Consider the following 13573-nt stretch of genomic DNA (forward strand, 5'->3'; position numbering starts at 1 on the left):
CCGCGTAAACATAAAACCTTGTCTGCATTTGTGATCGGAGAAAGGACAAACAACAATCTCTACTCTACACTGCTCAAAACTCGCGTTTGAATCGTCAGTGGCAAATTCTTTAAATATAAAAAACGTACTTACAGTCTGTGAGTCAGAACAGCTGGCATTGTAGTCTACTCTACCAGGATCAGGAAACAGTCCTCCATAAATTGTGCTGCACACATCTGAATATTTGGGTTGAACTGTTCTGGAACAGTGTTGTAAATACAAGTTAACCACTGATTTCTAGTCGTGTCCACTTTTGGAAGGCCAAACAAAGTAGTTTCTCTTTCACAACGAAACACAGCATCACACACGGCGGGCTTGAGTGAGCGGAGGCCTGCGGGCTAGAGTGAGCGGCGGCTGGCGGATTCGACGAAGAAGCGCCCGGCGGGCTTGCGGCAACCACATGTGACAACCCCGGGCTGGACTCCACTTCATGCACGGTTAAAGCCGATCCGGCGATCCACAGCATGAAGTTGATGTATTTCCTCAGCGACCAGCACGGATCAGCTCCAGGCATGACGAAGCAGATATCGTCCTCTTTTGGAAGGTCAAACAAAGTAGTTTCGCTTTCACCATGAAACACACAGCACCTTCACGACATGGCGGTAGCAACAATACTACAGCGAGAATAAAAGTTATGCCTTCTTTCTTTGCGTGAACATTTGGGTGGCGTTATGCAAATCTTCCCACATCGTGATGTAGACATGTGGGGGCGTGTTAGAACGAGCCGTTTTAGGTAGGCGTGGTTGACTCTTAACTTTTATAAAGAATATCTCTTTGGATTTGAGACTTTAGTCTTTGCAACTTTACAGATCTTCTTTATGCACCAAGAGCTTGTAACACTTCAAAGAGAAAAGAAAAATTGAAATCGCATCATATGACCCCTTTAATGTTGCTCCCAACCTAAAAATGGGCAAATGGAGAAGGCTATCCCAAAACTGGTCCATGCAACGCGTTTGCTATCCCTAAAGCCATTTGATTGCTCTGTTTGAGGAACATGACTAAATTCAAATCATAGCTCTCAAATCAGCACATGCAAGTATTCTCTATCAACACTTGATGTGTCTTTATTTGAATGTAAGTACTTCAATAAATAACCATTTCAATTTCATTATGTTCCTATGCGTGTATAGCCTATTATTCAGAAGTCTTGGAATATAGTGCAAATTACATGTATATGGGCGTTTTTATGATCTGTCAAGACATTTTGAAAAAAATAAAAATAAAAAAATCCACAGGTGAAAGAAAATCATTCAGGTTTGGAACAACATGTGTGTAAAATAAAATACTTTTGTACCCTTTATAAACCTCCGCAGCAGTATTTATTACGTAATAACAACAACAACAACAAAAAAACTTTCTGAGGCTTAAACTTTCTAAAAAGAGGTTTGAAAACTTTTCATGTGTGACTTTCCAGCATAAATGTTCCCGTCTGATTGGGGGCGCATGGCACCGTGTTTCAGAAGCTTCTCCTTTTCCACGTGCTCTCCATGAAAAATAGGCTGTAGTGTGCAGAAGAGGGAACCAATCAGCGCTCAGCAGGGCGGAGCGCGTGGGACGCTGCATTCAACTTCAAATTCAGCTCTGTACAAATTATTATTCCAGAGAAGAGAAACTCGAGCCGCTCATTCAAAGCCTTTTCAAGAAGTGACAATTTTACTTGCGTCCGACTAAACTTTGAATTGCCTGACAGGAGCTTTGTTGCAAGTTTCTTTTTATCTTCGGTCCGGGCAGCAGGTGTTCGGTCTCCGCCACAGAGCTCAGTTCTCTTCGTTTGATGAATTCATTCAGCCATCCACACCGCAAGAACATTAGCTGAGGACTTTCATTTCACTTTTCAAAGATAATTTACATCGATTCACTGCAAAACCGAACTTTAAGGATTGACTGCTGGAACAGAGCTTAACCGTTGATGAAGGTGAGCGTTGGTCTATGTTTACAATTAGGGTTTGGAAATGAGAAGCGGTCCTTATTCATATATTTTTTAATAAATACAAGCACAAAATAGCTAGTTAACATGACGTTTATTTGCACTGATGTTTCTAGAACTTGTATTCGTCTGATATTATACCGCATTAAAAATACTCTTCAGAGTTCACTGAAAAAAAATATACTCTTTTTAAGGTAAGTACGGTAGTTGCAATCAATAGTTGCAAACACATTTAGTTGACTAACTTTCAGCAAAAGTAGTTTACTTAAATGTAGCTAAAATAAATTGATTGCAACCTTACCTTAACCTAACCCTAATTTTTTTTTCAGTGTTCCTGTCTCACAATTTACAAACACCCTGCTCCTGAAGCTACAACGCGAATCTAGTCCGACCTCGAAAGAATGACTCTTATAAATCGATTTTTTTTAGTGAATCAAAAACACAGAGCGCATCTAGCGTAATCCGATTCCCAAAGGAGCGACTCTTAAGAGTCGGCTCTTTTTAGTGAATCAAAAACACAGAGCGCATCCAGCGTAATCCGATTCCCGAAGGAGCGACTCTTAAGAGTCGGCTCTTTTTAGTGAATCAAAAACACAGAGCGCATCCAGCGTAATCCGATTCCCGAAGGAGCGACTCTTAAGAGTCGGCTCTTTTTAGTGAATCAAAGACATGCAGTGCTACAAGTGTGGGCAAATGATTTTATGCCAGTTTTTAGTGAATCAAACCCCTTATGAATCATTCAGGTACTGAATTCATTAGACTCATTTACTGATTTGCAAGTTATTATCTTCGTCTTAATCAAAGTAGCTGACTGGTTGTGAAAAAAACTGATAGCCTACAACATTTTAGGTTTGTTTTGTTATTTAAGTTTTTGGAAGTATACCTATTATTCCCAAAACACACCTTTTCAAAGAACTGTATCAAATGTAGGCTATATCTGATTTATTATCTCCTCAGTTTATGAATTAAGTCATATTACACCGCTCGTAATTTGCATACTTATGACGTCTGCTTTTTCTGTTCACAGGTGTTTTTTCGTTTACGAGGAATTTATACTGGACGTTATTGGTTCTTTTTGCGTCTTGCTTAACCTGTTGGATACAAAAAGTCTTATGTGTAACCTTACACTTAACTAGATTAATAGCCTAAAGCAACATTTCCCGCGAACTGCTCCAAACGGATAAAGGCACATCTAATGAGCACCGATATGGATTGTAAGGGATTCTTCAAGAGTCGCTGAATGCCGTGAAAAAGCTCGAAATGATCGGGTAAATAATCCGACTGCGAATACGTCAAAACAACGTGGCTTTACTGGAGATATTGGCGCTCTAAGCGGATAAATTAAATCCGGTACACTCAAACGTATTAATACTTAACTGGAATCAATACTGAAACATCATGAGCCGTCTCGGGACACAGAGGAGCGGCTCGCGATTAGTGAAGGGATGTTCGCGGAGCGTGTCGTTCATTTTGGAGCAGCGTACGGAGACTTGGTCCTTTTGGTTTGAAGGTCTCGTTTGTTTCACTGCTAAATGCGCTGACGAGGGTGAGAGCTTCCCGAAAGCCGTGAGACATGAAAGTGAAGCGACCGGGAAAGTCGCGGACTCGGAGCTGAACTCTCCCGCATGTGGGATGAATGAGCATCGCCTCGTAAATGCGGCGAAGCAGAGCGCGCACTTTAGGCTTTTCTCACAAACCTCCACATCTGCCGAGGTTATAGATTCCAGCTTTAGCGGGGGTCAGAACCCACTTATCAAGGGCAAAGTTAACGGGATTATTCACCGCGAAGGAAATATACAGAAGGTGATGACTGGGAAAGCAAAGTGCGGGATGTGGGGTTGGATTTTTGCCCTTGTGTTCCTTTGGAATACCCACATGTTGCGCGCTCAAGGTAAGTTTCGAGTTGTGTATCATAAAACGAGTTTGTGTGACTTTTAATTTATCTTGGGTTTAAAACATTATTTTGACAAGTAAATATTTGACCAAGTTCCAATTTTGTTAAAGGGGGTTATAATGATGCTATTGCATGCATAAATGCATGTATAAAACTGTATTGTTGTAACAGGATTTTTAAAGACGAGGTGAACATTTAGTGCCTTTAAGGGTATCAGAGAACCTGAAATAGAAAAGAATAAGGGGCAGAGAGGAAAGGAGGGACATAAGCTAGACACAAGGGGACTGGGATGGATTGAAATGAAAAGAGAGACATATAGAGAGAGAGAAGCAAAGGGGGACAAGGAAAGAGAGATGAACAGACAGAATGAGGGAAATGGAGAGAGAGGGGTGGGTGATCGTGCCTGTGTGTGTCTCAACAAAAGCGGTAAAGGTCATATGCTGTCAACATGCACATTTTCTCAGGTCACACACACGTCGTATTGACTGAGCGTCAAACTGACAAGTAATGGTAGCAGGATGCATGAATTTACGAAGTGCATGCGTGTGAAAGCGAAAGGGTGTGAAGGGAAGGACGCTGGCACACTCTTGAGATTCAGAATTATGATTCAGAGCAGAATTCAGTTAAGCCTTGACTGGAATCGGCTTCATCAGGCTCTTGACTGCATACGGTGCCAGCTGGGTCGCTCTGGTACCCGTCAGGCTGTTTTTTAAGGGGGGGGGGGGGGGGGAGGGGTGTTACTGATTGAATTAGGATGTTTTAAAGCAGAGCACAGATTTTGCGTGCCACACGTGGGAGCATCTCAGTCTTTAAAATGGCAGCAAGATTAAAAGATTCAAAAGTACGATTGTATTGCAAGCAACGCCTCACCATGTTAAATGCATTTGGTATGGAGATGCTGTGGGCTTTTCAGTGTTGGGGCTGTGAAATCCATCTCTCTTTCTTTTGGTGGTTGCATTAATGCAGACGCATGAATGCATTCGACTCAAAACAGTTTGCAAGAACACCCACTCCTGTGACTTCTCTTTAGCATTGGTGGCTGGCACTCTTTTCCCTCTCTCACTTTCTCTGCGTGCTTGCAGACTCAGCTTTCTCCCCATGTTAATGTCAAGGTCTTGCTATGGCTTTGGATGTGGCCCAAACCCCAACCTTAAGGAGGTCAGAAGGTTATTGATCACATCGCGTCAGGCAGAAACGGAGTCATCACTGCTTTGTGAAGCATCATACTAGTTTGATTCCATGCAGTGCAGCCATCAGTTTTCCCTAATCAAGTTTATTCTTTTTAAACCTGAAATCCCTCAAGGATTTGTGTCTCTCATCATTCAAAGCTTCACTTTTGAAGAAATTGAACATTTGTTATTCAAAAGTTATATTTAGAAGCAGGCCACTTGCAAGAAAAAGTTCAACGTAAGCTCAATTTCTGAATCACTGTCAGGGTCTGCTCATGGAAAGAATTTAGAGACTATTATAGACGAAGGTGGAAACCATTAATATGATATCTTATGTGAAATAACACAAATTTGATATGATATCTTACATGAAATAACACAAATTTGAAGGTTAAAATTTAGTTTTTTTTATGAGCATTGCCTTGTTAAGATCTGTTGATCTGAGACCAGAATGTTGACAGTAATGGAAAACCTGGAAATGCTAAGAAATCTTAAAATAATTATAAATTTCATATTATTAAATGTCACTGAAAATCTGAAGCATTTAATATGCAAGAAAGTGCTCTTTTACCCAGTGAATTATGCAGTAATCGCAAGTATTGACTAATAGGAGACACAGTTTTGGAAGTTCATTTGTCAGAATTTGTGGGAACCCTGTGAGACTCTTGCTCTTTCATGCAATGCAATTAGAACCGGTTTCTTCCTGTCATGAAGCTGTTAAAAATACAAGGTAGGTCATGGTATTTCCTTCCCTTTTCTCTCTAAAAAAGGCCAATGTTAAATTCATAGTGAATGAATAGTGCTGCTGTACATACAGCATGCATCAACAGGTGTCTTTGTGGGTTTTCCTTTAGTCCTAAACAAGATTTTTTAAAATACTTCAGTCCCAAAAGCTAAAACTTTTGAGAACTGTCACACACTGTCCCAAGTCGTTTGGCTGCGCTCTCTGTATTTATGACTCTTGCCAGGCATGTCAGTCGCTGAGTGGCTTTCTGTGTGTACGCTCTCAATGCACGCCAGTGATGAATGTTTGCATTCGAACGCTCTGACATCTTGATGCGCCACCGAGGTCCCTCAGAGAATCAGATGAAGAAGAGAGGTGCGAGAGAGATGGGATGAGAGAAGAGATGTGGGCTGAAACAAGCAGAGAGGGTGCAGATGTTAAAAAGGAGTGGAGCGTGAAAAGGAGGAAGCAGTGCAGAAGGAAGAAAGAGGAAGGAATGGGATGGGATGGTAGTTTTGGATGGGTAGATCTCTACGGAGGAGAGAACTGGCATCTCTTTACCATGCTCTTCCTTCACATCCATCACAAGAGACAGTTTTAGGGTCACTGGGATGTCTATCAAATCAAAAAGGAAAGAAAAGCCTGTGCGTTAGCTAAAGCAGAGGAAGAGAGGGGGGAAAGTGGAGTGGAGGAGAACATAATGATGGAGGGAGGCAAAACGCAGAGAAACCGAGAGAGAGAGAGTGTAGGCATGATAGAATGAAATCGAGATTGATGTGATTGCTTGTCTGTGTACTCGCGTGTCTGTGTGCGCGGGCCCTGGCAGGGTCGGCGCGGCATGAAAACTGCTCCTTGTGTCTGAAGCCTCTCTCTGTGCTGCTCTGGTCAGATGGGCTTTTGATCCCGGATGACAAACTCCTGCAGGGGCTGAATAAGAACTACTCAGAATTACACCCAGTGCCACACTCCAGTACGTACTGCACCCTTCCCACAATCCTCTGCCATGCTCCTACTGGCACACTCAAACACCATACTGCCTTCCAACTCTTAATGAAACACAGTTGCCATAAATATAAACAAATCCTCTACGCTTGACTCTATGGCCAAGCTGGTTGTTTATCAAGTCAGAGTAAATCAAGACCCATTAGTAGTGTTTATTAAAGAATACTATTATTATTATTCAAAGAAACACATAGCTCATCCTGCACAGTTCGTGCTACAGATATGAGTGAAACCTCAACAAGTTGGCGAATAACTTCAACAATTAGACATTGTTGGCGCAAAATTCCCAAAGACGCATGCCTTGTCCAAATACCCACACTTGCGATCTTGGCCACTTGAGAGCGCGCGCGCGCGACAGGAAGTGAGTGTGCAAAACACGAAAGCACTGTGCCCTTCACGCACAATAAATCTACACTATCTCGAATACCGCTCCGGAGCGCTATTCCAGGCATAGTGTATCCCATCATGCATCATATTTGGGAATAAATCGTGAGATTTTTGCAGAGATCTCGCGAGAGGTCACATAAACCTTTCCAATGTAAGTTAAATATTAATATAATAATTAGATATTATTACATATAATTTGATAGAAGTGTTGCACATTTTATTGGTAACTTTTATTGTGTAACTAAATGTGTATTTTTCGATAATTTCATTTGTTGTCCTGAACAACAATAGCATAGCCTCTCTACTGCCATCTTCACTGCATCATAAATTGCATTTAAAGACTTTCATTACTTTTTTGTAAAAAAAAAAAAAAAGGAAAATAGAAAAATGCACCTTTAACCATTTCAGCATGTTCTGATTTTGTGCATTTTCTCACATAATGGCCAAGTTAATGACTTTCCTTCCATGGGAGTCTTTTGGGGTTTTCTGTATTGGAAAGGGTATTTGAGAGTATACTAAATGAGTGCATATGTTTTGGTTCTAATTTACATCTAGCCTGTCTTGGCCCTCTTCTCTGCATTGTTCCTCTGCTCATTTACCTTCTTTTACCATGTGTTGCCCAACATTTCTCACACTGACACCCTTAAAGAATTTTGAAGTGGCTTGTTGTGTGACTGCGTGTGTGTTTACGCATGAGTGCAGCGTTAGTATTAGGCCCCAAAAGCCATTGTGCCTTTATTGTTCACTTGTATTGTTCGCCTGTAGACCCGTCCCTCCCCCAGTCGTGACCCAGACTGTGTCATTAACCAAAGCCTTTGTGTCTCTTTTATTCTAAAGTGGCCAAATGAGTATAGACCTCTTAATTTCAGTAGTAAACGAAGTGATTTAATTGGTTTATTGCTAATCACATTTCATTAGTAATCATCTTGAATGATTAGGAAAAAATAACTTTGATAGTTTGCCGACAGGTGGTCTATTACGAACAACAATATAACTGCTCGTATTCACTGCGAAGAATTAAAGAGCTTTGAGGAAATGCTTGGCAATAAACACTTGGATTTAATTCGCTCTGCCTGTCTGAACACATCTGCCTTCCGCACTTAAGTATTATCAGGCGATCATTACATGCACAAGACATGCTCGGCGCCCTGTCTTTCCACCCCCACTTTCTCTCTTCAACCGAAAGTTAGCACATTTATCGGCATAACAGTAATGAATCTTCTTTAGAATGAGATCAAAGCCAGACAATATAAGAACATCTTCACACAGAGCAATTTTGATTTTAATTTACATGTGAAACACTTTCTTTAATTCCCTCATTGTTTCAGTCCTCCCCTCTGAAATCGGTTTCAGCTGTTTCTTCTTTCTTTCTCTAGTTCTTTCTTTCTTTTTCTCTTGTTGATGCCTGTAGCATTGAATTTGAGTCAAAGCACTGGCTTTTGGACAGAGGCCTTTCCATCTTTACTAATCAGCTTTCACACCAATAGATTTTTTTCTTCGGCATTCATAAATGATGAGATTAGCACATCTTTGTTATTGAGTATTACATGTTCAAGTGCCTACTTTGCCTTTGAATTTGAGTGGTACCTCGTAATGTGTGCATAGTACCATTCATTGGTTTCTGGAAGCCCAGAAGGCCATGTTTCATATTATGCAAGATTGTACAAGTGCCATATTAACATCTTTTCAATTTCTGCTTGTCATTGAGTGAGTTTATCAGTTATGCAGGATTAGTCCACAAGAACTACTGTAGTTTATTATCTGAATTGGAATTATTTCAGTGCCACGCACTACTTGAACTGGAAGCTCATTAATTAAAAAATAATTAAAAATAAATTTAGGGCAAACTGACATGTCGCTTTACACAGTCAGATAAAACGCTGATGCGCAAATGAAGTGTTTTATTGTCTCTTTTCTCAGAGTCAAGGCCTCTGATGATTGGGATAGGAGAGGCCTGTAAATATTTGCTCCAAATATGAAGAAATTAAACTGTTATTTGACTATGATGAAATGTGACCTGTGCTCGTTTCTTACAGATGAGTTTTGCTCTGGCTTTTTAAAGCCGAGGACCTATAATGCTATAACCAGCATCAAAGTTTACTCACTTATTTGAAAGAGATGCGTGATTTCACAGTTGCTCACAGATGAAAGTGTTTACAGTGCTGCCACACGACACGACCGACACAGCCAATAACAAAGTACCCAAAGATAAACCTCCTTTTATGATTAAAAAGAAGTCGGTGTGATTCTGATCAATATTTCAGTGGTTACAATTCTTATTACAGGCGTCAGAGGTTTCAGCCACAGTGATCCATAACTTACTTTTTACTGCCTTCATAGGCTGCTGCCTTCAGTCAGCATCATGTCATGAAACCTCAAAAGTGACTGATTTAAAAAGCTCTACACTTACACAAATTGACTTGACGTGATTGATCAAATTGATTTCACAAGAGTTTGACATTAGCGAGCGTGCTAAGCTACCAGTATGATACTTTAATGTGCCTAAAAATACATGGTACAGTATGCTCAAAATAATCAATTTCATTTAAATACTAGAAAACTAATGTATGTTTCAATAAAAATACTATTTATTTAATAAGATTCAATTGATCAATACTAACATTAAAGGCATATTATGTTACAAAAGATTTCTATTTCTGCTATTCAGAATATTGGTATTCAAATGCTGTTCAAAATATTAATTAAATCTTAATGAACATGATTATATTCTGGGATTGTCTTTTCTTTGAAGGCATTTTAATAGCTTTTGAACAGACATCTGTTCATCGGTTACATTTTGCTCTGTCACTGGTATTGTTGTGCCATGGTATCAGTTTCTTATAACATCTCCTGGTTATTACTTTAGTAAGGGTTGTATGTGCATACTGTAGCTGTCTTCTCTGTTTGTCCTTGTAGCAGTTGTCAGGGGCAAGGCATTTCTGACCAAGAGATTCCATGCAGGGTGGGACTGAATGAAACAGACACAAACATCTCCACATACCAAATGCCAGGTCCTGCCAGGTTTGACGTTAGTGACTCCAAATGGCAAAGGTCAATGTGTTTCCCGTAACTGACTGTGGTGCACCAATTTTTAAAATAAGAATGCACTTTTTTTGCCATCCCTGTTCCTTTAAAATATACAATTATTTAGCACTTTTATGATATTTTATGATGTTGAAGTCTGAAACAAAAAGTGGAACAAGTCACTGTATGCTTTCATTGTACAGAAAGGAGCAGTGTTAATGTGCTTTGGAAATTTGTGTTAAATAAACTTGAATTGAATTGAATTATATGATAGGGCAGTGACGTGAGGGTGAAAGTAGCTTGATAGAAGTTTCAGTTTTAAATGAACTATTTCTTTGTTTGGAAAGAGTTTAGTTCTTTGAAAACTGCACTCATTTTTCCTTTTCTTTTTTTTCTTTTGTTTTAACCTTTTAAGACCCGGCAAAACATTTTAGGAAAAAATTTGTATTTTTTCATGTCATTGTTTAGAGCATTAAAAAAGATGTAAAAATGATATTTCATTCATAAGTTATGCTACGTACTTGCTAGAGGACATCGGGACTCAATTAAAAAAATTAAAAAATAAAAAGACATGAATGACCATGCATAGGCAAATACAATTGATTCTTTTTAAAATCACCAATAAATTTTTAGTTTTCAGGATTTTTAGGAACTTTGTATAAAGATAATTCTCAACTATGTTATAACAGAATGATTTGATATACCATTTTTCTTTATGCAAAATGTGTATAAAAGGGCCATAAACAGGTTTTCTCATTATATATAATGTATCTATAAACTAAATCTAATTTGCATATTAATGTGTTTTTGGGGGAACATGTAATGAAAAAAGAAGTGTAATAGCGGGAGTAATAATTGACAAGATTCTCATAATAATATATAATATTTCATAGGAATATTGAAATATAATTTCTTTCCCTATTCATTTGTTGTGTCTCCCAAAATGCGTAATAAACATGCTTTTAGTCCCGGTGTCCTCATATGAGGACATGTATGAGATCAATGTCCTGTTTCGTAACAGAAAGTCACATTTTGATTTGAAACCCCATAACATTTTCCTGAGATGTTGATTTATGACACACAGTTTAAAAGTTAGTCAGATATAAATATTATCATATTTCCATACGAGTGTCACTAAATAAATATCAGACATTTTTGAAGACCAAGGAGGAGGAGTGATCATGGTGAAACATCCAAACAGTTAGTATCTCTGAAAAGCCCTGAATGTGCTCTGTACAGGACATCCAGACTTAAAACTGTGACATATATAGTCTCAGAGAAATTCACTAAAATATAATGTCCTCATATGAGGATGCAGGGTCTCAGGAGGTTAAGATTGGATTAGACAGACTGGCCTACTGAACTCATCACTTGATTGTCCTAGAACTGTAAGCCAGCCTCCGCATCATGTAACGCTGGGGAGTATTTGTATTCAAGAATGAATTTAGTCACAATTGTAGGCGTTTATTGGGTACAAACAAACCATAAATATGTTATAAAGCCTATTAATGCTTTATTGCATGATGGTTGTAGAGGGCAGGAGAAGGATATTTAATTGTGTAATGAGTTCATCTCTATATTTCTAACAGACAATTTGTACACTGTCCAGTGTTAGACTTGCTGCATTGTGTCCGTAAAACAATTTAAAAAAAAGAAATAAATGGTCTAATTTGATTAAAATCAGCCGATTTAGCACATAGAGATGTGGATTTTTGTGTGTGTGTGAGGGAGAGAAAACTGTTAGAGTTTAACTTACAGAAAACCATCTGGCGATCAAGAATAGGAAGACAAGAACATTTGCGCATTCAACTGCCAAATGTTTTTGGAAATATCATAGTCTCATGATTGAGTTTTCTCCAAATATTAGTCCAAAGCAGAAGAATGAGTGACAAACATATTTTTCAACATGTTTTTTACATTTTAAGTAGCAAGACAGATTTTCTCTCACCCAAAAACACAAACACACATTACACACATTAGGGATGCATTAGAGGCCCCGGTGGTTTAGAGAAAGCTTCAAAATAGAGGCTGTTTATCTTTATTTTGCTCCATTGAACATGCGCTATGGCCAACATTGCTAGCATGGGACTAAAAACATTACAATAAACACCCCACCACTTCCACACTCCCCGTCTCTCATTCAAGTGAAATTTATATTTACATTAAGTCATTTAGCAGGCGCTTTCACCCAGAGAAATGCACTTACAACCCCAGAACAAACAATAGACAACCACTAGTTTGTCTGACAACAATAACTACCTTCCCCTCAATTATAATCTACTTCAAGCAGTCAGAACTAAGAAAGTCACTTGTGAACATCTGACTGCAGTGTTTTAAAGGGGTCATATGATGTTCCTAAAAAAATGTTGCGTATTTGGTGTAATGCAATGTGTTTATGCGGTTTAAGGTTCAAAAACACATTATTTTCCACATAATGTACATTATTGTTGCTCCTCTAAGCCCACGCCTTTCTGAAACATGTCGATTTTTACAAAGCTCATCGTTCAGAAAAGCGAGGTGTACACTGATTGACCAGCTATCCAGTGCGTTGTGATTGGCTGAATACCTCAAGCGTGTGACGGAAATGTTACGCCCCTTAACATACTGTGATGCCATCTCCCAGCACGACGAGACAAAACCAATAAAACCCATTACACACGAGGCATTTGTTGCATCCAGTAGGGACATAATTACTGATTATAATGACTTATACTGTTTTTTTACGTGTTGCGTTGCGTATCGAGCCGCGTAAACATAAAACCATGTCTGCATTTGTGATCGGAGAAACGACAAACAACAAGCGCTACTCCACACTGCTTAAAACTCGCTTTTGAATTATCAGTGGCAAATTCTTTTAATATAAAACAATTTACTTACAGGCTGTGAGTCAGAAGCGCCAGACTGTCCTTGCAAAGTTAGAACTGCACCACTTTATAGAACAGCCCCATTGTAGGCAATGCAGAACTGCAGGTTCAGGAAACAGTCCTCCATAAAATGTGTCACACAGCGTCACACACTGCGGGCTAGAGTGAGCGGCGGCCGGCGGGCTAGAGTGAGGAATGGCCGGCGGTCTTGAGAACGGCTCGGCCGGCGGGCTTGCGGCAACCACATGTGACGTCCGCTTCGTCGACGGTGAAAGCTGATCCGGCGATCCACAGCGCGAAGTTTATGTATTTCCTCAGGGACCAGCACGGATCAGCTCCAGGCATGACGAAGCGGATATCATAACACATTTGGAAGGCCAAACAAAGTAGTTTCGCTTTCACAACGAAACACACAGCATCTCCACAACATGGGGGCGGCGGCAGCAACAATACTACAATAAAAGTTATGCCTTCTTTCTTTGCGTGAACATTTGGGCGGTGTTATGCAAATCTTCCCACACAGTGACGTAGACATGTGGGGGC

At 39.6% G+C, this 13573-nt stretch overlaps 1 protein-coding gene across 1 annotated transcript in view; it reads left to right on the forward strand.

Moving 5' to 3' along the window:
* The first annotated feature begins 3406 nt into the window (after positions 1-3406).
* Positions 3407-13573, forward strand: part of LOC107565061 (protein sidekick-1-like) — a 214953-nt gene continuing 204786 nt past the window's right edge. The window contains exon 1 of the mRNA XM_016250249.1: positions 3407-3857. Coding sequence (XP_016105735.1) covers positions 3599-3857 — 259 coding nt within the window. The 5' untranslated portion in view covers positions 3407-3598. The remainder of the gene's footprint in view (positions 3858-13573) is intronic.

This window comes from Sinocyclocheilus grahami, unplaced genomic scaffold, assembly GCF_001515645.1.
Source record: "Sinocyclocheilus grahami isolate Dianchi unplaced genomic scaffold, SAMN03320097.WGS_v1.1 scaffold25.1, whole genome shotgun sequence".
NCBI lineage: Eukaryota > Metazoa > Chordata > Actinopteri > Cypriniformes > Cyprinidae > Sinocyclocheilus > Sinocyclocheilus grahami.